The 26836-nt window shown below is 42.8% G+C and overlaps 1 protein-coding gene across 1 annotated transcript in view; it reads left to right on the top strand.

The window, feature by feature from the left end:
• Positions 1–26836, top strand: part of sae1 (SUMO1 activating enzyme subunit 1) — a 118869-nt gene that overhangs the window by 25702 nt on the left and 66331 nt on the right. The window contains exons 4-5 of the mRNA XM_072549536.1: positions 6053–6195; positions 7084–7183. Coding sequence (XP_072405637.1) covers positions 6053–6195; positions 7084–7183 — 243 coding nt within the window. The remainder of the gene's footprint in view (positions 1–6052; positions 6196–7083; positions 7184–26836) is intronic.

Genomic DNA, 26836 nt, shown 5'->3' with positions numbered 1-26836 from the left:
TCTCTCTGTCTCTCTCTGTCTCTCTCTGTCTCTCTGTCTCTCCTCTGTCTCTCTCTGTCTCTCTGTCTCTCTCTGTCTCTCTGTCTCTCTCTGTCTCTCTGTCTCTCTGTCTGTCTCTCTGTCTCTCTGTCTCTCTGTCTCTCTGTCTCTCTGTCTCTCTGTCTCTCTGTCTCTCTGTCTCTCTGTCTGTCTCTCTGTCTCTCTGTCTCTCTGTCTCTCTCTCTGTCTCTCTGTCTCTCTGTCTCTGTGTCTCTCTCTGTGTCTGTCTCTGTGTCTCTCTGTAATTTTTATTTTTGAATGTGATTGAGATTGAGGTCAGCAGGTGTCAGAATCTAATGAAGAACGGATTCAAGTCAGAGCCTTGTTTTCCCCAAGGGTAAATCAAAGAATTGATTGTTTTTAATCCTTGTATTGTGGCACTCCACTGCCTGAAGTAACTGTCTGCCACCAAAGGTTTCTGGTCTGGCAGGAAATTTGTTTTCACTCATAACAGGAACTTTGAAATGCATTGACTAAAACAAAATCCATTGGGCTTTTGTTTGGGGGAAAGGAGAGAGAACTGCAATTTAGAGGTATCTCTCATCTGATAACAATGCAGCTGAGGTGCTGGACACAAATGTTCAGCTAAATGACAGGATTGTTAACTGTCTGAGGGCATTGTCTCCGTGTGAATGGTGGGTCACCGTTCCATAACCTCTCGGTTGTGCAGTATGCAGATAAGACGTCAGTGGATCAGAGAAAGAAAATAACAGCACTGGGTTTGTGCTGGTAAACTGATGCATTCATTCAGATCAAAAATAGCACGGCAGCTCCCAAACTGCAGAGTGAGTTCAGTGGAGCAGAGTTTGATTTTGTGCCTGGTTCAGGGAATGGAGAAAACAGTTAACTGCATCACTGGCATAAAGTGCCTATCTCAGAGTGTCTGGACACTATGAATCTGAGTTTATCTTGCAGTTCATAACAGCAAAGGTGTTGTGTCAAGAGTTTCAATCCATGCTCCAGGCAAGCGTAGGGATATAAATTCCATTAACAATGCTATGTGTTGTAAAGTGATTTGGTTTTTAGAGATACCCTCCTCAATGGGAGAGATTGGGGGATAGACAGTGGAGTGACAGTAAGTTCAGCAAGGTGTTCCAATTCATGTGACAGATGCCATTAGTAGAACCAGGAAAGAGGTTGTGCTCCACAGGGCAAATAAGATTAGAGAACTTGATGCATAGCTCAAACACCTGAGGGAGAACTGGGTTCCAGTGTATTGGCCCTGGCCTCAGTACTGAAAAAGTGGAATCTGCACCATTAGACTCACCAACTTGAAGGGCATTTAAATGGTCATTGGATAAACCGTATGGATGCTAATGGAATAGTGTAGATTAGCTGAGCTTCAGATTGGTTTCATAGGTTGGTGCAACATCAAGGGCTGAAGGGCCTGTACTCTGCTGTTATGTTCTAGTTGAAATTGGTATGGTCTTGAACCATGAACTGTTGCTGTAGCAAGCTGGGTAACTAGGAGAGTCAGCCATTCTGCATGGAAACAGACCCAATGGTCCAACCAGTCCATGCCAACCATAATCCCAAACTTACAACTTCAACATGACTTCCCAACTCCTTTACGCAAAGGTTTGATCAATGAAGGCAAGCGTGCCAACCTCCTTTTACCCCTATGTATATGTGACACAAACTTCAAGCAATCTTATACCTGAACCCCCAAGTCCCCTCTCTTCTACAATACTACCCAACGCCCTACCATTAATTGTTATAAGACCTGCCCTTATCTGTTTTACCAAAATGCAATACCTTGCATTTATCCAAATTGAACTCCATCTGCCATTTTTTCAACCCATTGACTCATTTGATCAAGATCCCTTTGTAACCTTAGAAAACCTTCTTCATTATTTACTGTCACCCAATTTTGGTGTCATCCACAAACCTACTCACCATGCCTTCTATATTCTCATCCAAATCATTTATATAAAATGACAAACAAAAGAGAACCCAGAATGAATCCTGTGGAACAGACTGCTGGTGACAGGCCTCCAGTCCGAAAAGCAACTGTACACCATCACACTGTCTCTTGCTGTTAAGCTAATTTTGTATCCGATTGGCATGATCGCCCTAAATCCCATGTGACCTAACTGTACTGATTATTATACTATGGAGATCCTTGTCAAAGGCATTACTAAAATCTGAATAAACAATGTCTGTTACTCTGCCTTCATCAATCTTCAAATATATCAATTATGTTTGAGAGAAATATTTCCCTCTAGGGCTTTAAGCTAAAGTTTGGGTAGATGTAACCAATCGAAGGGAGAGGTGAGGGTAGTAGGACGAAATAGTAATATGGGCAATAATAGAAAGAGGCAGATAAGGAAAAAGATAGTAAAAAAAGAGGGGGGGGGGGGGCATGGACATTCAATACATGTGTGGAGGAAAGGGAAGAGCTCTAGATAGGGAGTGAATAAATGGGAGGGAGTGGATGTGTGTTGGGAAGGGATGGATCACGTGAAAGTGGTGGGTAGGGAAAGGGCTGCACCAGAGGGGTTTATAGGAGAGTGACTGCGTGAGGATGACAGGAACACACAGGAGAGGGGACACATGGAGAGAAGGGTGCAGGAGGAACTTGGAGTGGATTAAAAGGGAGGGGCCACGGGAGGCAGGCATGTGATTTTAAAAAAAGGGGCACAGGGAGGGAATGAAAATTTCTGTGACCAATCTGGTGACTGCTGCACCATTTAGTACGTCCATGTTTTAGCATAAAAGTGGATTGTAGTAATAATGGGATTGTCCACCCGATCTGTACAGGCATTGGTTAGAAACCATCATTTCCATCACTATAAAAACATTCATTGTGACTATTTTAACAAGGATTTCATGCTGCTCTCTATGAACACAATCTGAATGTGTCTGCTCTGATCCTTATCTGCACTGTGACAAAATTTTGAGCTGCAGTTTAATCGATTGACTGCTGAGTTAATCAGAAGTTGGATGCTTTCCGATGTTCCGTCGCTGTGCTCCATCTGTTTCCTCTGGACTCAAATTCTCTCTAAGTTACAGACCTCGACAGACAGCATTTATTTCCCTTTTTCGCCTCCACCCCCCTCAACCAACAAATACAAGTTGGAGTAAAAATAAACTGCGTCCCCAAAATTCTGTCAACAGTAAATGCATAAAAACATCAGTCAATTCTAAACTGAAGGATTTACACAAGTCTAAAACAGATTGTAATTTATTTATTTCTTAGTATTTTTTGAGAGATTCTTAACTTTGACAAACTGATATAAAAAGAAGTCCTGGACAAAGTAAAGCATGGGAAAGCAAACAGGACAAAATCAATTTACTGAAGGTGATCACAATATTCAGATAAGAATGTTGATGCTTTGAAAAGCCCCTGAATTCTTCGACCCTTCTAGCACAGCATGTGTTTTTGGACATAATCAGTTTCATGCTGGGTGTGCGCATGATGTGAGGGGTTAACAGAGGTTTGGGAAAGCAGAAGGTGGGGAAAGATGGATAACTAATATATACTTGTAAACAAAGGCTGCTACGTTTGGATAGAAGGAGAAAATATATTTGCAGAAAATGCTGATTGAAGCTCCATAATTGCTTGCAATAGAAACACATTTCACTTAGTTGGATTACCTTGCACAATTTTGTTCTTTGTTGGCCTTCCCCTCCCCCACTCTCTGACAAGGAATGATTTTCCAGTTGACTGATTCTTAGAGAACTAAAGCAATATTTCACACTGTCAAGCTTCCTTTGTTTCTGAAGGTCCTGCATAGTTCTGGAAATCCCCCTCTCTCTGAAATAGATGCAGCCTGTACTAAAACAGATGTTGGATACTCAAACTTATTAAGTTTGAGACAGTTGGTCATCCAGGTTTTAATGTCATCCACGAGGTGATATACGACTCTCCGATACCAGTTATATTCAGTAAGGTTTGACTGTCTGGAACGCGAACACAGGTTCCCACATTTACTGAAATCGGTTTGGCAAGTGTCCAGTTATTTACCTTCAAAATCACCAGCTTTCCACATCCGTGATCAAGCTAGACATGCATTATGCAAGGAGCTCCCCCCCCCCCCCCCCCCCCCCACCCTCCAAAAATAGTCTCTTCCCCACCGCCACCCCAACCAAAAAGTCTAAAAATTTACAATTATAAATGTCAAACAAAGAATTATAGATGCTGCAAACCAGAAACGAAAACAGAAATTGCTGGAGATACTTGGTTGGTCTGGCAGCATCTGTGGAGGGAAAGCAGAGGTAATGTTGAGTCCAGTGCCCCCACCAGCTGAATATCTTGAGCAAGTTTTGTTTCTATTTATAATTATTAACTTTGGAAAGATTAAACGAAGTCTGATTCCGTGTGTTATATTACCTTTTCATTCACGTCAAGCATGTGACAATATTACCATTTTTTTTCCTGCAATCCGTTAGCCATGAAATTACTGAAAGGCATTATTCTTCCAGTTTTGTACATTAAAAATAATCACTCACCAGGTACTTGTATCTAAAAATGTGGATGTTGAAGTGTGGAGTTATTTGGTGTGCATGCTTTTGAGTGGAAGCAGGTCATTCAGCCCATTGGGTCCACACGGGCCCTCCGACGAGCATCCCATCCAGACCTATCCCTGTAACTGTGCATTTCCCATGGCTAACCCACCAAACCTACATGTCCCTGAATCTATGGATGATTTAGCACGGCGAGTCCAACTGACCTGCTCTACTTTGTACTGAGAAGGGAAACCGGAGTACCCAGAGGAAGCCCCCGCAGACATACAAACTCCACATACAGTTACCCAAGGGTGGAATCAAACCTAGGGTCTGTGAGACAGCAGTGGTAACCATTGAACCACTGTGCCGTCCCAAATAGAGTTCTCTATTCTTTTCTAGAATCATAGAATCCTTAGTATGAAATTAGGCCATTCAGCCAATTGTGTCTGCACCAACCCTCCAAAGATCATCCCATCCGGATCCAGCACTTTCGCAACCCTACATTTTCCATGGCTAATTGACCAAACCTGCACATCTTTGGACTGTGGAAGGGAAACAGAACGACTAAACTCCACACAGCCAGTTGGCCAAGGTTGGAATCAAACCTGGATCCCTGGTGCTGCGAGACATCAGTGCTAACCACTGCGGCCCAAAGGGTGGGTTCAGCACCGATTTGTTTTGGAAGCAATTTCCTAATTGTTGTGCTGTTAAAATCCCCACCATTCTACCTGGTGAGCTTTGTGCATTTTGGAAACTGGGAGTTTTGAGTGTGATTTCCCCTTTATTTGTGCAGTTATTGTAAATGTATCGGCCCATCTGAAATGGTGTAAAAACCAGCAAAGTGCACAGTACTTGCTGTCAGCATTAAATTGGTTGTAAGGAAGAAGTGGAGATGAGAGAAGAAAATCAACAGTTTAATTTTGATGAAAGACGCATGGGTGAGATTTATTCTTCTTCAGACTGATAACTGGCCCATCCATCTCTCCAGCACTTCCTCTTTGTCTTTCTAAATGACAGTGCAGCTTTTTTTTTAATGAATGAAAATTAGTGCAGTGAGGGTGAAAGACAGCTTAGGGTACATGGCTTTGAAGCTGTTTGAAGCCCTTGCATCTTAGCCTGTGCTGTGAGAAAGGGGTGCCTATGCATGTACTGTAATTGGATTTCTAGAATGCATTTGATAAGGTGCCACATCAAAGCAGAAAGTAGAGAAGCCATTGCAGTAATTGGTATTTTATTAACATGGGTAGAAAGTTTGCTGACTGGCAGAAAATATATTTGCATAAATGGATCTCTGTCCGATTTGGAGGATCTGTGCTGGGGCTGCAACGTTTTACAATTGCTGCTGCTTTGCAAGTGATTGATAGGCTGTCATTTATGTGTTGAGATCTTTATTTAGTGTGATCTGTTAAGATACTGTGCCATCATTTGCCTTTTCACTTCCACTGTTGCACATTTCTAATGTTATTCTAGAGACACCAAACTTGGATCCTAAATTAGCATCCTAAATATATTGATCCATACTGATGCCTGTTTGATAATTAGTTTATAATATTCACTTTTACAGATCTGCCTGACTTGTTGCCCGCGGGATGTGATGGTCCGAATCGATCAGTTCTGCCGATCGCACGGCATTAAATTCTTTGCTGGCGATGTCTTTGGTTACCACGGTTACATGTTTTCTGATTTGGGAGAGCACACGTTTGTGGAGTAAGTGTAAATAATTTAGTTGTTTTTTTTTCCACAAACACACCTTTAACATAGTCTCAGAGGATTTTCTTGGTTTTAGTGCTTCCAGTGAAGTATTCTTTACCTCTTCTCCATCTCATGTAGTATGTGCAGCTAAGCTGATGGTGGTGAACTGTGTAACTGCTGTGGATTGCCACCCTGCTTTCTCTTCAATTCCACTGTGAGCTCTGACATGAAGGACAACCCCAACATCCTCTAATACCTCTCCTCCATTTCCCAACTTCAGCTTTTCTGGGGTTCTGAGGAAGGGTCACTGGACCCGAAATGTTAACTCTGATTTCTTTCCACAGACACTGCCAGATATACTGAACTTTCCAACAATTTCTGTTTTTGTCACTGCAACTGTCCTCTTGGTTCCACTCTACTCTTCCTGATCATCGTCAGAATATATTCAGCAATGACTTCCTTTTTCTGATTTGGAGATGCCGGTGTTGGACTAGGGTGTACAAAGTTAAAAATCGCTCAACGCCAGGTTATAGTCCAACAAGTTTAATTGGAAGTGTGCGACACTCTGAAAGCTGGTGTGTTTCCAATTAAACCTGTTGGACTATAACCTGGTGTTGTGTGATTTTTAACTTTTTTTTTGGTTCTTCTCCCTCTCTTATCACCCTGACCAGAGCCCTTAGGATGAATTTCAGTTGAGCTTGATCTTTGAAGTAGCTTTCATGAAGCATTATTCTCAAACTGCTGGCACACTTGAGTCAAACCTTTCTGTTATGGACAATATTTCATCGGTTTTGCACAGTGAACCATCAGAGTGTCTTACGGAAGAAGTAAATATGTTACTGCAGGGAAGCATTGAAAATGTAACCAGCATCTGAATTTAATCTCCATTTGAATATTCTTCAGGGAAAAGCAGAAGGTGGTGAAAGTTGGATCAGGTGAGGAAGATGGACCAAAAGCTAAAAAAGTGAAGATTGATCCAAACGAAACTACGTTGATCAAAAAGGTACGCAAATCAAGAGCATTTGTTGCTGAAGCATTGCTGTAATAAAACTAAGAAGAGGCCATTCAGCCCTTCAAGCCTGCTCTACCATTCAGTATGGTCATGACTAACCCACTATCTTAACCCCATATTCTCATTTTCTCTCTGTATAACTTGACGCCTTTTTAATACCTAAAATGTTATCCATCTCTTGAATATACTCTGGTCTCAGCCTCCCAAGTCTGCTGTGGTAACAAATGGATGTTGATATTTATTTTAACCCTTTGGATGTCCCTCCTGTCCTTTTTATTCCAATTGTCTGCTTGATTTGAGTGGAATAGTGTTGAGGTGGTTCTGATTATGTTGTTTTATTCAGTTAAAATCTGGGGATGAATCTGTCACTTCAGAAATCTCACTCTCAAATTCTGTGCTGCACTCATTTGAAACATAATTTCCAGCCTAAAGATAAACTCTCTAGGAGTTTTTTTCCCCAATAGATTGGTTATTTCTATTGATTCCGTTCAGCCACAGAGCAGTTAAGTGACACCCGAGGCACCACAGTTTGATTGTTACACAGCCTGTGAAGGCATAAGTCTGTGTACTGCTGCACTTTACCAGCAGAATAGATCGTTTGCTCTCTTCCTGACACTGAATATATGTAATTTTTTTAACAGCTATTCTCTTAACCTGAGTGAAATACCAACCTGTTTGCCCACTGTCTAATCTGTCACCAGTATACACGTGAGTTTGAAACAGACAAATTTGTAATGTAAAAGGAGAGTAAATCCTTTTGAAAGCAGCTTGAGATGATGAATAAACATCTCTCATCACCCCTTTATCTGTTACTGCCTTGTTATAACAAGCCTCATGCAGCAACTTGCTGATCTCCCCATCAGTGATCATGACAGGAAGGACTGCTGATGTGCTTTGTTTCCTATGAGGTGACTTGTGACCAGTGCTGTCCCTGGTCTAATGTGAAGGAGGCTTCCTGTGAAGATTTGAAGACTAAAACGTTAGGTGTCCGTAGGAGTGCATTACAATATCTCCCACTGGGAAGGAGCTTGTGCGGAGTCTTCCTAAATGCCAGAAATATTGTACATTTTAAAACTAATCATCTTCCCCCTTGTCCATAGCCAGGCTGACAAATACGTGCATGTGCATGCCTTCAGCTTTAGGGTCTGAACACTTGTTGTGAGATTAAAATTTGCTAAAACTCGGAACAGTTAAGACGTTTTCACATAACATTCATTTTGCCTGTCCTGGAAATCACTGTACCTTTACTTAAACCGGTTTACTGTTATTGTTGCAGCACCAAGTCTGTACCACTGTTAGGTTCTTATAGTCTCAGCTCCCACGTCTTTTTCAAACCAGTACACTGTTTTCTGTCCATAAGATAATTTACGTTGGAAAAGGGCAATGTTAGTGACAGTATGGAGATGCAGGCTACAAGATTAGATGGGATTGAGGTTGACAAAGAGGAGGTTTTAGCAATTTTGGAAGATCTTGAAAATAGATAAGACCCCTGGGCCAGATGGGAGTTATCCTCGGATTCTCTGGGAAGCCAGGGAGGAGAGTGCAGAGCCTTTGGCTTCGATATTTGTCATCATTGTTGAGAGGATTAGTGTCAGAAGACTGGAGGATAGCAAGTGTTGTTCCCTTGTTTAAGAAGGGGAGTCGGGACAACCCAAGTAATTATAGGCCAGTGAGCCTTACTTCAGTTGTGGGTAAGGTGTTGGAAAAGGTTATAAGAGAGGATTTATAATCATCTGGAAAGGAATAATTTGATTAGGGATAGTTAACTGTTTTGTGATGGGTAGGTCATGCCTCATTAACCTTATTGAGTTCTTCAAGAAGATGACAAAACAAATGGAGGTAGGTAAGGCAGTTGATGTGGTGTGTATGGGCTTCAGTCAGGTATTTGATAAGGTTCCACATGGTAGGCTATTGCACAAAATAAGGGGTTTTGTAATTGAAGGTGATTTAACAGTTTGGATCAGAAATTGGCTAGCTGAAAGAAGACAGAGGGTGGTTGTTGATGGGAAATGTTCATCCTGAAGCTCAGTTATCAGTGGTGTGCCATAAGGATGGGTTTAGTGGTCAGTGCTGTCTGTCACTTTTTAAAATGATGTGGCAGTGGGCGTAGAAGGATGGGTTAGTAAATTTGCAGATGATACTAAAGTAGGCAGTTGTGGATAGTGCCGAAGGATGTTGTAGGTTACAGAGGGACATAGATAAGATGCAGAGCTGGACTGAGAAGTGGCAAATGGAGTTTAATGTGGAAAAGTGTGAGGTAGTTCACTTTGGAAGAAGTAACAGGAATGTAGAGTACTGGGCTAATGGTAAAATTCTTGGCAGTGTCGGTGAACAGAGACATCGCGCTGTTCAGGTGCATAAATCCCTAAAAGTTGCCATCCAGGTTGATAGGGTTGTTAAGAAGGCATATGGTGTGTTGGCATTTATTGGTAGAGGAATTGAGTTTCGGAACCACAAGGTCATGCTTCAGCTGTACATGACACTGGTAAGACCGGACCTGAAGTGTCGCGTGCAGTTCTGGTCACCGCATTATAGGAAAGTTATAGAAGCTTTAGAAAGGGTTCAGAGGACATTTACGAGGATGTTGCCTAGTATGGAAGGAAGGTCTTGCAAGGAAAGGCTGTGGGAACTGAAGCTGTTTTTGTTGGAGAGAAGAGGGTTGAGAGGTGACTTAATCGAGATGTATAAGATAAGTAGAGGATTAGATAGGGTTGACAGTGAGAACCTTTTTTCCTCAGATGGTGAAGGCTAACACAAGGGGGCATAGCTTTAAATTGTGGGTTCAATAGGCCAAATGGCCTGCTTCCACATTGTAGGGATTCTGTGGTTTAAAGTGGATGAAGCATTGTGCATCCTTTTCTTTGACCGATCACTGAAATTAATCAAGCAGGATTTCATGCCTGATATTGCATTTACTGATCACATTAGGACAAAAAGCGAGTCGGTTTACCCAAAACTCTCTGTATGCGCTTACTGTATACAGTTTTCATTACACAATCTCAACATGCTCTTTGAAATATTTATCAATGGTTACGACAAGTTATCAGATTGACTCTTTGTTTGAGAACATTGTGTAGCTTTATTACTCATCAGGATCATCACAACATACTGCAGTCCTTGAATTTCTAAACCCTTATTTGATTATTGTAGTGGTGATGTAGCTTTATGGGTTTAGAGTTGGTCAGCATTTCTGCTAATTGTTGTGCATTAGATTTCTAGGAAAGTAAGACTGCATCAACCCGATGCAGTTTCCACTGAAAACAAACTTGAGGGCTGGAGTTAAACCACACCAACAGAGGGCAGCTTTGCTTTAACATTGTCTCTGTCAACATATGCGATCTTGGAGATCCTCTCCACTTTAAGCCGGCAGTTAGGGGTGTCGATAGTAGTCATGATATGGAGATGCCAGTGTTGGACTGGGGAATACAAAGTTAAACCTGGTGTTGTTTTTTTTTTAACTTTGTACACCCCAGTCCAATACCGTATCTCCAAATCTTGCTTTAACATTGTCTTTGATAGCATCAAGGGGCTGGACTGATATGCTGCATCGTTATAGGAACCATTCTCCTGAATGTAGCTCTGAAAAGTTGCAAATTTAAAGACCTATTTAGTAAATGCATGCCGTAATCTCACTGATTAGATTTGTATTTGACTGACCGAGCTGGAAAAAGGAGCAGGGAATATGATGTGTAATTGTATTCATCTTAATTGATCGTCTGAGGATCTCGTCATTGTTGCTGTGCAAAATTGTATTTGTGACACTATAAATTTGTGACTGCTCTCTGCTCTCTCCTCTCCAACAAACTGAGTGTTGACAGGAGACTATCATTTAGACTTGCGGCACCACCACAGCATCAACAATTTGAGGATCCTCACTCTGCAACTGCTATGGAGACTTCTGATTTTTTTTGACTTGGTGTTTTTGGTGAAAGGACAATGGTGTCTCTTAAAGTAACTGCTGCTAATTGGGGCTGATGAGAAGTACTGGACAACTGTGTTATTGGCATTGTTAAAGAGCCAGCATGCAAGCACTTGGGATTGGGGGGACAAGTCCCATCTCTTTGTGTAAGTTAAATAGGATGGAGGAGGCCTGACATCTTTGATTAGGGGCTTTGAATGCACTCTGGAATTCCCCTACCATTACCATACTGGTTGCCCTGATCACTTATTAACAGCGGCTGAATGTAGATTTGTTCCAGCTGATGCACATGTCACAGGTATACACTATTTGTGAGAGTGCCCAAATTTTGTGCTGAGGAGTTTTGACATCTTTTATAATTCATACTAGTGTCCAGAATATTGGAGTTAGATGCAGTGTTATTGGCATTCTTCCCCAAGTGTCTCTCCCCCTTCAACTGGGTGCATCACGTCATACAGTTGTGTGCTGGCATGCTGATTGGTAAACCACAGTGAACCGCCTTTTTCTCAATTCAGTCATTTAGTCTGTGCGAGATCAGTTTCACTTATATTGCATCATGTAGTTGCTTCACACTGATGTGATGTTGCCAAATTGTCTGGTACGTGCAATGCGTAAACAGTTGAATGGCAACCTATAGTTTATATGTTTGATGGAGCTAGCTCACTATACTTTGAGTGAGTGTAGTCAATTAACTAAAACACAGTATGGCAGCAAATCAAGGGTCCACTTCCCTTTGATCAGTAGGAAAATTCTGAATTGGTAATTTCTTCTTTATGCATTCATATCTCCCAGGTATTTAGTTCCTTTGTAACAGGATTTCTGTTGTTGAAGCAACATCTTGGCTCTAAAACTTACTGAATTCGATGACCCCAGAAGGCCACTCTGTGCATCATGCCCGTGCCAGCTCTCTGAAACTTCTGTCCACTTGAACCAGATCCTTTTGTGAATGATTTATTAACTTTCCTTCTGGGAGCTGTTAGGAGTTTTGCTCACATCACTGTTTCTGCTGGAGTATTTCATGGCCTTCTAAAGGTGTAAAATACTTCCAGTGTTTCTTCCTTTCTCTTTCCCAGACAGGAGCCATGCTGTGGTGTTGGCTCCTCCTGTTAATAACAACAGTCATCTCTCCTCCCTTTTCAGAGTGAGAGATTTGCTGCTCTTGCAGTAAGTTAGAGCAACGTTGACTTATGGCCCCAGGCCTTAGTTGAGATTTTGCAGGGCTGTGGAGTAGAGGTTGGTGATTGGGACTAATTGGATAATTCTTAGACCGAACAACTCAGATTCCTTCTGTGCTGGTTTGAAGGTCAGTTGTCATCAAATCGATCAGTCTGGAATAAATTTATTGCGATGTTCTACTAATTGGTTCAGTTGACAACTTTGTGGACGTTTTCTCAATCCTTACAGTTTGAGGCCTTGTTTAAAAAGATCACGAATTCACTTTCTTTTACTAAAGCAGAACTCCGTCTCAAAATCTTTTCCATGGTTGACCTATCTGGTCATGACCCGCGGCTCCACTTAACCTCAAAGGCTCGATGATGCCATGCTTTGTCTGAATGAATGCCTTCAGTTCAGCGCCGTGGAATGATTCCCCAACCAATCTGTTTTACTTTTTGGAGGAAAACAAAACACATTTCATCTTTCCTGAAGGCGTTGACTTCTGGCAGGTCATGAACCCCAGGTCAGGGAGGGCACTGGTAACTGAATTAAGTAGGATTCTCCTCTAATTGCATGGAATTTCAGATTTTGTGTTTTGAAGAAAGCAGTGTGCATGTTCTCCACTCCCTGCACTCTGCTTTCTCCCACCTGCCCTGGCCATCAGCACCACCACCCAACCCCATAAATGAGATTGATCTGGCGAAGAAAATAAGCCTATTAGTTTCCAGTGACTGGATGTGATGGTATTATGTTGTTGGAGAAAGGGCTTGTCTGAATTTGCATGAGCAATTAAAGTAACTGTTTTTGTTTGACCACGGTGAGGAGTGAGCCTAATCTTACACTCCCCTCCACCTGAAACCAGAAGTCTGGCTGTTGCTTGGCTCATCCACACTTTCTTCTTCAACAGAGCATTATTGAAACCAGTTGGGCTTCCCTCATATTGACAGCTCAGGCTGATATGAGCTAAAACAGCACAGACTACAAATGTTGTCTGACATTTTCCAAGTCTGTGTCTCACTACATGGCCAGAAGAACTTCCAGAGATGACATTGACTACCCTTGACATCAAGGCAACATTTTACCAAATGTGGCGTTAAGGAGCCCCAGGAAAAACCAAAATCCGTGGGAATCGGGGTGGGGAGAGACCCGCATCAGTACATAGAAGGTGGTTATGGTTGTTAGAGCTCAAGTGTCCCAGCCCCAGGACATCTCTGCAGGAGTTTCTCAGGGTAGTGTCCTAGATCCAACCAACTTCAGCTGCTTCATCAATGACCTACCTATTCATTCATAAGGTCAGAAATGGTGATGCTGACTAATTGTACAAAGTTCAGGAACTCTTCACATTGAAGCAACTTATGTTCATAAGCAGCAAGACCTGGGCAACATCCAGTTTTGGCTTGATGATATCTGTACCCCAAAAATGCCAGGCAAGGACTATCTCCTGCAAGAGGAAATCTAGCTATTTGCTCTTAATGTTCAATGGCTTTACTGTCATTGGGTTCACTGTTGACCAAAAACTGAATTAGATTAAGCATATAAATAGTTACAAGAGCAGTTCAGATGCTAGGGATTTTAAGGCAAATAATTCACCCACCTGCCTCTCAAACCTTCCACAGTTTACAAGTCAAGTTAACACTCTGGTGGAATACTCTCCTCATGCCTAGGTGAGTGCAATTCAGTATCAGCAATGCATACCATCTACAAGGACATACTGTAGTAACTCAGCAAGATTCCTCTTGCAACATCGTCCAAGCCTGCAGCCACCTCCACACAAAGAACAGGGGCAAGAGGACAATGGAAACCCCATCCTCTGATCTGCAGACCATTCCTGACTTGGGGCTATGTTATAATTCTTTCAATGCTGAGTCAAATCCTGGAACTCCCTCCCTAAAACACTGGGTGTAGCTACATCTCTAAAAGGGAAGCTCATCGTTACTTCCTTCAGGGTAATTTAGAGATGACCAATATATTCTGATTTAGCCAGCAATATTCTATCCGAGGAATAAATTTTAAAGTAAAATCATTCCCTGAACAAACCAGATGGACCAATGGTTTTAATTATTAAAACCATGTCTGAATCTTTTTCCATTACTTCAGCGAAGGATAGTTATTTTTATTAACCTGTTCTAGTGCTCCTCTGGAGCAGGTGTGATTTGAACCCAGACCTCCTGTCTCAGCTGTAGGGACACTACCATAAAATCTGCATTATCATTGACTGCATCTCATTTCCCGGTTGTGTGGATGAATTAGTAATCCAGAGGCCTGGGCTAATCTGTAAATAGAAGTCGAGTGATTAGATTAGATTCCGTATCAGTATGGAAATAGGCCCTTCAGCCCAACAAGTCCACACCGACCCTCCAAAGAGTATCCCACCCAGACCCATTCTCCTACCCTATATTTACCCCTGATTAATGCACCTAGCACTATGGGCAGTTTATCATGGCCAATTCACCTGATCTGCACGTCTTTGGACTGTGGGAGGCAACCGGAGCACCCAGAGGAAACCCACGCAGACACGTGGAGAATGTGCAAACTCCACACAGACAGTTATCTGAGGCAGGAATGGAACCCGGGTCCCTGGCGCTGTGAGGCAGCAGTGCTAACCACTGAGCCACTGTGCCGCCCACATTAACTTCTGATATCTGCTTCTTGAAGGTTGGTATTAGTCAAAAATGTGATCCTGAAACCGTCCAATTATTTGCTTTCTTGTCCGAAAGGCAGCACTGCAGCATTCAGTATTACACTGAGAAATTGGACTATACTACAGCAGTGTTTTGTGCATTAATTTCGAATGTTTAGTTTTGCACAAGAAGTCAAGTTCTCAAATCAGTTTTTCCAGTAGTTTATTACGTTCTAAACAATCTGTTGGCAATAATATGGTGATTCTCCGTTGGTTCTGCTGACTTGAGATGGTATTGAAGATATTGTATTTCAGTCTGGCTGCAATCTAAGGAGTGTGTTCATCTCCTCCTGGTGCCTGCAAGCTTGAATTAACACATAGGACCTGTTCGACACTGCAGGATAAAAAGAGCTCTGTACCTTTTTTTTGTCAGATCAACCGAGTCCTTAGTGGAAGGCTAGCTGGAAATGAACAAAAGCACAGCAGAAAGGAATTATAATGTTTATAATGATAACGTGTTGGGAAGTAAGAGAACCCTGTCTGTTGTCCTGAGTGCTGCTGAATGTCTTGTACAGGAACCATTTGTATATGTCCAGACCCTGCTGCTGTTGTGTTGTTAATTAAGACAGTGTTCCTTTGGCAAATAGATAAAGTGGGGGGGAAGGTTTTTTTTTAGGGGGGATTGATAAAGTCAGCTATTTAATTGTGCAACCTCAATAGTTTACCCAGATCAGTTGCCTTCATTCACATAAGCCTTGCAGAAGGAAAATTTATCTCAGAACCTAAGTGGGGATCAGCAGAAATGTTAAATAGTTATACTGTACATGAGAAATGTTCAGCCACCTTTATGCAAATTGCCGAAGGAACATAATCATCAGAGAGAAGAAGACCATTCAATCCATTGATGCTATAGTTCTGATATTTGTAACTTTTTCTGCAAGTTAATTGTGTTTTTCAACTTAATATATTTCGCAAGTCAGGTAATTTGTAGGGGAGGGTAATGAAGATGACTCAAAAAAAGAAAAAGCTGCTGATGTCTGTATTTTTTTTGAAATTTGTTCACAGTTCTCTGAACTTGAACCCATGTTTAGTTTCTGCAGTTATTGTCTGGTCTCATTCGCCTTTTGGAGTAAAGTCATGAGACTCAGCGAGCTAACAAAAGTCTTGTGTGGTTTAGATTATTTTTATTCTATAATCTATCCTCTATAGACCAATCAAAGGCATGCTGCAGTGTGGAGTGGAATATCTTGTGGTATTGGTGTACAGACCATTATTAAGTGTGTCCGCAAGTGGGTACATTTTCCAGGAAATGTGGTTTTTGTGGATCATTCTCCTTTCGGAGAAGGCTGTGCTGCTTATCTGAAGATCTCAAGAACCATATCCTCCCTCTCCAGCAATTTTCATTTCATTTCATTTACCTCATCTGTCCGAAGTAAACCTTGTCAATTTTTTGTTTATTTGGGTTGATTTAGAAATAGATACATCGTATTAACAATTTCAGTGTGTTGGTACCTATAAATAGAACCCACTGGTAGAACTGTGGCTGAGTTCGCAACTGTTCATGGTACTTGACGGAATTTGGGTGGGGTGCTGGTAGTAGCTCTCTAGCCCATTTCATTGCTGTAATTGGCTGCAAGGTTTAATGATGAGGAACAAGGCAAATGCTGTGGCCATTGCCTAAATTCACTAAAGTCTACATCAAATGCTTGTGGATGTTGTAGAGAAGGCTCAGGCATGACTGTCATCATCATCCCACAGCTCATTAAGGGTCACTTGTTTGTCGCTGGTTTTATCAGGGTTCTCTGGCACTTTCAGAACTGTAGTATATCAGAAGACAGCAATTTGATAAAAGGGGTAACTAAGGGTGGGATGGATCAAGCTACTCAAACACTAACATGTAGGGATAGTGGTTAAGAGAGTAGGCCAAACAACCAAAGAGTCTATTTTTGTGCTGTATGACTCTAATATCTGGAATGGGGTCCTATTTGGAGTTTGCTGTTCCCTTCAAGTTGGCACCTTCTGGCAAGTCCTGCAGTTGACAGGGCCCCAGTGGAGGAGCAATTAAGATTTATTAAGAAGCAGCTCAAACCAGTTCCTCAGGCAGCCAGGCTTTCTGTGTTAGAGTGTATAAAACTAGCCAGTTTAGTATGACTTACAATAAAATGCTTAATTAAAGGTGACTAAAATGAGCAAAGTAGAAAGGAGCGCTCTGTTGCTGTTGCCATTTCTACCTTTTTCCAGGAACTGTTCCTTCCTCTCCTACATGAGAAGGAGCTTGTTATTTGGTGAGTGTCTGGTAAATGATTAAAGTTTATTCCATTCCTACGGTTTAGTGTAATACAGCAGCTGAAGGTAAAGTTAATTAAATAGGCAAAAACAAGTAAACATGCAATTAAGTAAATAATGAACTAGTTAATTATAGCACATGAAGGATGTCAAAACAGATGTGTTACAGTTGTAGTATGTAGAAGTTCCTGGAGACCGTTTTTGTCCAGTGCAAATACATCTGCAGCAAGTGTTTGTTCAAGCAATTTCAGTTCAGTTTGAGCTGAAGGTCAAATTTCCAGCACTGATGCATCAGTGAGGGGGAGCCTTATGGATTTTTTTGTCCAAAGATGCAGTTAGTAGTTTAGATAAAAATTTCACATCACCAGGTTATAGTCCCAACAGTTTTATTTGGACGCACTAGCTTTTGGAGCGCCGTTCCTTCATCAGGTGGTTGTGGAGGTTAAGATGCTCACAGAATTTATAACCAAAGGCCTCCAGTGTCATGGAGATGTGATACAGTAAACAATCTTTGGGTAGAAACTTTCACCTTTTATAATGGGATTTGCTGGTTTCTCTTCTTTGATATGTAAATCCCGGAACTACTTTTAAATGACAATACCATACAACCCTGCCACAACAGCCGCTGCAAGACATGTCAGTGACAGTGGGCCAAGACCAATTATACCGAAATTAGGCAGCAGCTGGGAAATGTGGATTGGATACAGCTATTTGAAGGAAAGCCCACATTTGATATGTGGGAGGCTTTTGAAGATAGTGCAGGATAGGCATGTCCCTTTGAAAACAAGGGATAGGAATGGCAAGATTCGTGAACAGTGAAGAAATTGTGTGACTAGCCAAGAGGAAAAGGGAAGTGTACGAAGGGCCAGGCAGCTAAGAACAGAACGGACCTTGGAGGAATATTGGGAGAGTAGGACCAATCTTAAACAAGGAATCAAGCAGGCTAAAAAAGGTCACTAATAACTTTAGTGAGCAGAATTAAGGACTTTACCCTCTTGCTTCTTATATAAGAATAATTAGAGAAAGGGTTGGTCCACTAAAGGATAAGGAAGGAAGGTTGTGTGTCGAATCTGGGAAAATGGGTGAGATTCTCGATGATTACTTTGCATCAGTGTTCACTGAGGAGAGGGATATGATGAATCTTGAGATTAGAGATAGAAGTTGGTTTACTCTGAATCACATTGACACAAGGAGGTTAGATGTGTAGGCTAAAGGATATTAAGGTGGACAAATCCCCAGGACCGGATGGGATTTATCCCAGGTTGCTGAGGGAGGCGAGAGAGAGAGTAGCTGGGGCCCTGACAGATATTTTTGTAGCACCCTTAAACACAGGTGAAGCACCAGAGGACTGACTGGTTGCTCATATTATCCCTCTGTACAAGAAGAGTAGTAGGGATATTCCAGGTAACTACAGACCAGTGAGTCTGACGTCAGTGTTGGGAAAGTTGCTGGAGAAGGTACTGAGGAATAAAATCTATTCATATTTTAAGTAAGATGGGCTTATCAGTGATAAGCAACATGGTTTTGATCTTGCCGAACCAACTTAATAGATTTCTTTGAGGAAATGACCAAGTTGATAGATGAGGGAAGAGCTGTAGATGTCATATACGTGGACTTTAGTAAAGCGTTTGATAAGATAAGAAGTCACATGTGCAGGGTGTTCTATCTAGGTGGATAAAGAACAGGAACAGAGAGTAGTAGTTTGAAGGGAGTTTCTCAAAGTGGAGAAAGGTGACCAGTGGTGTTCCAGGGATCAGTGCTGGGCTCACTGTTGTTAATGATATACATTAATGATCTGGAGGAGGGCACTGTTGGTCTGATATGTAAGTTTGCATATGACACTAAGATTGGTGGAGTAGTAGAAAGCATAGGAGATTGTAAAAGAATACAGGAAGATATAGATAGAATGGAGAGTTGGACGAAGTGGCAGATGGCATTCAATCCAGGCAAATGTGAGGTGATGCATTTTGGGAAGTCTAATGCTAGAGCGAACTAAACTGTAAACAGTGAGCTTTGGGAAAAGTTGATGAGCAGAGAGATCTTTGAGTTCAGGTCCATTGTACCCTGAAGGTGGCTGCACAGGTGGATCGAGTGGCCAAGAAGGCATATGGTATGCTTGCCTTTATTGGACAGAGTATTGAATATAAGAGCTGGCAGGTCATGTTAAAATTGTACAAGACTTTGGTTTGGCTGTATTTAGAATCCTGTATACAGTTCTGGTCGCCAAATTACCAAAAGGATGTGGACACTTTGGAGAGGGTGCAGAGAAGCTTTATGAGGATGTTGCCTGGTATGGAAGGTGCTAGCTATGAAGAGAGGTTGAGTAGGTTAGGATCCTTTTCATTAGAGAAAAGGAGATTGAGGGGGGACATGATTGAGGTCTACAAAATCCTGAAGGATTCAGACAGGGTAGATTGAGATAAGCTTTTTTCCCAGGGTGAGGGATTCAATAGAGGAAAGTATTGCGAGGATGATTCAGGAGAAGAGTGAAAGTAGCAGGGTGGTTGTTATGGGGGACTTTAACTTCCCAGATATTGACTGGGAAAGCTATAGCTCGAGTTCGTTAGATGGGTCGGTGTTTGTCCAATGTGTGCAGGAGGGCTTCCTGACACAATATGTAGACAGGCCAACAAGAGGTGAGGCTATACTGGATTTGGTTCTAGGTAATGAACCAGGCCAGGTGTTAGACTTGGAGGTAGGTGAGCACTTGGGGGCAGTGACCACAACTCGGTGACTTTTACTCTAGTGATGGAGAGGGATAAGTGTGCACTGCAGGGCAACAGTTATAGCCGGGGGCAGGGAAATTATGATGCGGTGAGGCATGACTTAGGATGCGTGGATTGGAAAAATAGGCTTCAAGGGAAGAACACAAATGATATGTGGAGATTGATCAAGGAACAGCTAATGGGTGTCCTTGATAAGTATGTACCAGTCAGGCAAGGAGTAAAGGGTCTTGTGAGGGAGCCGTGGTTTAATAAGGAATTGGAATCCCTTGTGAAAGGGAAGAGGGCGGCCTATGTAAAGATGAGGCGTGAAGGTTCAGTTGGGGCGATTGAGCGTTATAAGGTAGCCAGGAAGGATCTAAAGAGAGAGCTAAGAGCAGCGAGAAGGGGACATGAAAAGTCCTTAGTTGGTAGGATTAGGGAAAACCCAAAGGCTTTCTATAGGTATGTCAGGAATAAAAGGATGACTAGGGTAGGTATCGGTCCAGTCAAGGATAGTAGTGGGAAGTTGTGTGTGGAGGCGGAGGAGATTGGTGAGACACTAAATCAGTACTTTTCGTCAGTATTCACTCAGGAACAGGACACTGTTGCTGATGTGAATATTGAGTCACAAGTGATTAGAATGGATGGCCTTGAGGGACGTAGGGAAGAGGTCTGGGGAATACTGGAAAGAATGAAAATAGATAAGTCCCCTGGGCCTGATGGCATTTATCCTAGGATCCTCTGGGAAGCTAGGGAGGAGATAGCGGAGCCATTGGCCTTGATTTTTATGTCGTCGTTGTCTACGGGAATAGTGCCAGAAGACTGGAGGATAGCGAATGTGGTCCCCTTGTTCAAGAAGGGGAGCAGGGATAGCCCAAGTAACTATAGGCCAGTGAGTCTCACTTCTGTTGTGGGCAAAGTCTTAGAGAGAATTGTAAGGGATAGGATTTATGAACATCTGGATAGGAATAATGTGATCAAGGATAGTCAGCATGGTTTTGTGAAGGGCAGGTCGTGCCTCACAAACCTTACTGAATTCTTTGAGAAGGTGACCAAGGAAGTGGACGAGGGTAAAGCAGTAGATGTGGTGTATATGGATTTTTAGCAAGGCGTTCGATAAGGTACCCCATGGCAGGCTAATCCAAAAACTAAGGAGGTATAGCATTGAGGGTGCATTAGAGGTTTGGATTAGGAATTGGCTGGCTGGAAGGAGACAGAGGGTAGTAGTTGATGGTATAGGTTCATCTTGGAGCGCAGTTACTAGCGGTGTTCCACAAGGATCTGTTTTGGGACCATTGCTGTTTGTCATTTTTATAAATGACCTGGAGGAGGGGCTTGAAGGCTGGGTGAGCAAGTTTGCGGATGACAGGAAGGTCGGTGGAGTTGTGGACAGTGAAGAAGGATGTGGCAGGTTACAGCGGGATATAGATAAGTTGCAGAGCTGGGCAGTAAGGTGGCAAATGGAATTCAATGTAGCTAAGTGTGAAGTCATTCACTTTGGTAGGAGTAACAAGAAGATGGATTACTGGGCTAATGGTAGACTACTTGGTAGTGTGGATGAGCAGAGGGATCTTGGTGTCCATGTACACAGATCTTTGAAAGTTGCCACCCAGGTAAATAGTGCTGTGAAGAAGGCATATGGCGTACTGGGCTTTATTGGTAGAGGAATTGAGTTCCGGAGTCCTGAGGTCATGTTGCAGTTGTATAAGACTCTGGTGCGGCCTCATCTGGAGTATTGTGTGCAGTTTTGGTCGCCATACAATAGGAAGGATGTGGAGGCATTGGAACGAGTGCAGAGGAGGTTTACCAGGATGTTGCCTGGTACGGTAGGAAGATCGTATGAGGAAAGGCTGAGGCACTTGGGACTTTTCTCATTGGAGAAAAGAAGGTTTAGGGGAGATTTGATAGAGGTGTACAAGATGATTAGGGGTTTAGATAGGGTTGACAGTGAGAACCTTTTTCCGCATATGAAGTCAGCCGTTACTAGGGGACACAGCTTTAAATTAAGGGGTGGTAGGTATAGGACAGATGTTAGGGGTAGATTCTTTACTCAGCGGGTTGTGAGTTCATGGAATGCCCTGCCAGTAGCAGTGGTGGACTCTCCCTCTTTATGGTCATTTAAGCGGGCATTGGACAAGCATATGGAGGTTATTGGGCTAGTGTAGGTTAGGTAGGCTTCGGTCGGCGTAACATCGAGGGCCAAAGGGCCTGTACTGCGCTGTATTTTTCTATGTTCTATGTTCTAACAAGAGGTCATGCATTCAAGGTAAGAGATGATAAGTTTAAGGGGGATATATGCGGCAAGTACTTTACACAGCTGGTAGTAGGTGCCTGGAATGCGTTGCCAGCAGAGGTGGTAGAGGCAGGCACGGTAGATTCATTTAAGATGCTTCTGGACAGATGCATGAGTAGGTGGGGAGCAGCGGGATACAGATGCTTAGGAATTGGGCGATAGGTTTAGAGAGTGGATTTGGATCAGCTCAGGCTTGGAGGGTTGAAGGGCCTGTTCCTGGGCTGTAAATTTTCTTTGTCAACACTGGTAACATCATTGCACGTGGGGACACCTCCCACCATGTATGTGACAGGTACTCGTGTGACTTGGCCAATGTTGTCCATCTCATACGCTGCAGGCAAGGATGCCCTGAGGCTTGGTACATTGGCAAGAGCGAGCAGAAGCTACGACAACAGATGAATGGACACCGCACAACAAATCACTAGGCAGGAGTGTTCCCTCCCAGTCGGGGAACACCTCTGTAAGCCAGGGCATTCTGTCTCAGACCTTTGGGTGACCATACACCAAGGTGGACTTCGGGACAGGCAACAATGGGAATGTACCCATGGGAATGGCCTCAACCAGGACCTTGGGTTCATGTCACACTACAGGTGACCGCATTGCATGATTCTCTGTCTCTCTCTCTGTCTCTCTCTCTCTGTCTCTGTCTGTCTGTCTGTCTGTCTCTCTCTCTCTCTCTCTCTCTCTCTCTCTCTCTCTCTCTCTCTCTCTCTCTCTCTCTCTCTCTCTCTCTCTCTCTCTCTCTCTCTCTCTCTCCTTCTCGTTCTCTTTTTTTACTTGCACGCTCTTCCTCTCTTTCTTTCTTCTCTCCTTCTCCTCTCACACATGCACACTTAACCAAGGTGCACTCACACCCACACGCTAACATGTGCACTCCATCTTTCGCTCCTGCATACGTGCACACTTAAGCTTATGGGTGAATTTGTTTTTGCAGAATTACACTTTATTTTGCTCAAGAACTGCATGAATCCATGTAAAGCTCTGTAAACTGTACAGACGGTTTGTCAGGAGGAGAAAGTGAGGACTGCAGATGCTGGAGATCAGAGCTGAAAATGTGTTGCTGGAAAAGCGCAGCAGGTCGGGCAGCATCCAAGGAGCAGGAGAATAGACCTTTCGGGCATGAGTGCTGAAGAAGGGCTTATGCCCGAAACGTCTATTCTCCTGTTCCTTGGACGCTGCCTGACCTGCTGCGCTTTTCCAGCAACACATTTTCAGTGCAGACCGTTTTGTCAGTCTGGCATAGCATTGGGACACAGACAGACTTCACACCTATTGTTTAAAAAACTGTGCTAATTTGAGAATGTAATTTAAAAGAAGTTCTGGGATTTACATATCAAAGAACAGAAACCAGCATATCCCATTCTAAAAGATGAAAGTTTTAGTCTAAGATCACATCCCCATGACACTGGACTCCTTTGGCTATAGATTCTGTGACCATGATCTTAACCTCCACAACCACCTGATGAAGGAGCAGCGCTCCGAAAGCTAGTGCTTCAAAATAAACCTGTTGGACTATAATCTGGTGTTGTGATTTTTTTTAACCTTTGTCCACCCCAGTCCAGTACAGGCACCTCCAAGTCAGTAGTTTAGGATTAGGTCATTGGATTTGGTCAGTGTTCAGGGACAGGAGAGAATGAGTGAGGCAAGTGAGTGCCCAGATGGCTGGAGTCCCAGTATTTGTAATTGCCCAGTGGATTTGGGGTTCTTACAGCTACATTGGATGTTCTCTCCAGCGAAGAGCATTAGTTGAGACAACTGTGTTGCCAGCCCGGTGCCATGGTTTTGGAGGCTGCTCTCTGCTGAATTGGAAATGGAAGGGGGTAGGAGCCAGTTGTTGTGGTCTGTGTAGGTGCTGCTGACAAAGGCAGGTCAAGGAAGAAGGTTATGTATAGTTAGTATGGGGATCCAGGTGCCAGATTAAGAAGCAGAACCTCAAACCTCTGGATTATTACCCAAGCCAAGTGCAAATTGGCATAGGGAAGTCAGATTAGGGATACAAATACATTGCTGAAAAGTTGGTGTGGGGACAGTGTATTCTGACCAGTACTGTGGAATGTGGGGTCTATGCTCTTGGGATGGTCTCTATCTGAACTGTGCTGGGGTTAGTATCCCTGCCAGCAAACTACAGAAGAAGAGACAATTTTAAACTAAATCATGGGAGGAAGGAATCAAATTTGGTAAGAGGTGTTAAATCGGAGTCAAGTCAAGACCGAAGAGAAAGGAGTTAATAAGGTTAATGACTGTCACAGCAAAGGGTAAATAAATGTGTTGAGATTTTGGTTTTTGGCTGTTTGATGCCAGCCTATGTTGCAACCAGAGTACAGCTGTTAGGTAAGTGAGTGCCTCCTAAATACAGGCTGAGGCTATCACACAAACCAAGGAAGGTATCCATATGACTTGGAAGCTGGGCTGTGTTCCTGCCAGGACACACCGATCCACGAGACTGACCAGGAACTTTACAAGCTGGCTGTGTGTATTGCTGTCTGACACAAACAGATGATGCAGATTCTACTGTACTGGACAGCTGTATTGTAGCTGACAAGAATGGAAAATGGTGGCACCCCCTGTGGGCTAGCTAGTAGCGCTATGATGATCAGTGGTGATAGCAGCTTGGTGCAGTGAACACACTGCCAGGGATAACAAGACATGTGCGGTGTTTGTGGCAGAATCAGTCATCGGGATCTGAACTGTGATTTGTGGGTTGCGTGTTAAGCACTTTGTGTCCCTGGAAGGATATCGTAACAAGTGTATATTGACTGAATAATCTGTATGATCAGCTGAGGGTGGTGGGGATTTTTTTAAAAAGTAAAATCCATAGCTGTGCAAATGATTTGGGTAACTGTGGCCTTGACTGTGATAGAGGGAAGACTGACAGCACTTGGTAACCCATGACTGCTGATGACAAACTCCCTATCCCCTGATCAGCTTCTGACCCGGAATATTTATAAGCTGCTATCTTTGTTGTGATGCATCACAGTCATTTGAAGCACTTAGTTGAATTAAATTGCTTTGTGCATATTGTTATCAGTCTCTTCCTTTACATATTTTTCTTTTGGAAAAGAACATTAAGCAGTTTGTTATAGATTTTAAAATAAAAAGTGGGAAACTAATTCTATTGACCCAGCAGGGCAGTTGCAGAGTAATAAATAGAAACGTAATTCAAAGTGTCTGAGTACTTCAAAACTAAACTATGGATACTTGACCACTTATGAAATCTTAGCAAACCTCCATTTTGCAAGTTTTTCAGATCTCCTTGTTTAGCAGGTTTTAAAGCACTGTTTGGCAAGGATGATTTGGAGGTGCCATGTGTTGGACTGGGGTGGACAAAGTTAAAGCTCTCACAACACCAGGTTATAGTCCAACAGGTGTATTTGGAAGCACTAGCTTTCGGAGTGCTGCTCCTTCTGATGAAGGAGCACCTGATGAAGGAGCAGCGCTCTGGAAGCTAGTGCTTCCAAATAAACCTGTTGGACTATAACCTGGTGTTGTGTGATTTTCTTTTTAAACTTTGGCAAAGGTGTTTATAATCTTTTTGTTTTTGGAAGGTCTTAAAGAGGCCATTTCCACTGCAATGAAAGTAATTTCACGTTTTTAAACAGGTGAGTTGGCCTCAAGTTGACTCACCAAGTCAAGTGGTGAACATTGTAGGTCTTGCCAACTCCTCTGGTCAAGCTTTTCACTGTTCACACGCTGGAAGTGTAAATGAATGATTAGTCTTGTATGTACGCATGCTGTTTCTGTGGTGGATAAAGGTGTGAGATACTGTGGAAACTTGTGTGTCAAAAGTGGATAGCATGGTTCCGGAGTGAGTTGTTTGAATGCCTGTCAGGCTGGGTTTTGTGTTAGGTAGGGGGCTTGTTTGATGTGGCCATCTGAAACTATACACTGCCTCCAGGGACTTTCTTACAAAAACAACAGCAGAGTGATTTGTGGAGGTCTTCAGCAACATTAGCAGTAGTATTGCCCTAGAGAGCGTTCAAGTGAGACTTGTTCCCAGGATGGTGGGATAGACCTGTGAAGAGCTATTGGGCAAACTTGGCCTGTATTTTCTAGAGATTGGAAGACTGAAGTGATGTAATTAAAAGTTATTAAATGTTGAAAGGTGTAGTCAGGCTAGATGCAGGTAAAATGTCTCCCTTGCTCTCTGTCGCTCTCCCTTTCTCTACAAACTACCACCACTAGCCCCCCCCTCCACCCCCAAAACATCGGGGCATCTGGATCAAGGGGGTGTTGTACAATTTAAAAATATGGGGGGCTGCTACTTAGACCCACGATGAGGAGAACTTCTTTCACTCTGTCATGGTGCTTTGGAATTCTCTGCCACAGAGGGCTATGGAAGCAGTCTTTGAATATTTTTAAGATAGAGATTGATAGATTTTTGATTACTATCTGCATGCAGGAATGTGTGTGGGGTGGGTAAAAGGCATTGGTGAAGTTGATTAGCAATGATCGTATTGAACGGTAGGACAAGTGCAATGGGATGAATGGCCGAAGTCCTGTTCCTATGTTCTTATTTCTCTTGTGGATGTTGATTCTGGATGGCATTTTATAAAAACATGCCATCCTGAATTGATACAGGAATGAAGGAAACTATACAGGCATTGCCTGTGCTAGCTCTTTGACAGAGCTATTCTACCAGTCTCACTCTCTCTTTATTGTTTTCTGC

This window comes from Chiloscyllium punctatum, chromosome 29 (assembly GCF_047496795.1).
Source record: "Chiloscyllium punctatum isolate Juve2018m chromosome 29, sChiPun1.3, whole genome shotgun sequence".
Classification (NCBI taxonomy): Eukaryota; Metazoa; Chordata; class Chondrichthyes; order Orectolobiformes; family Hemiscylliidae; genus Chiloscyllium; species Chiloscyllium punctatum.
The sequence above is the reverse complement of the archived record's forward strand: the minus strand, read 5'-3'. Positions and strand labels throughout refer to the sequence as shown.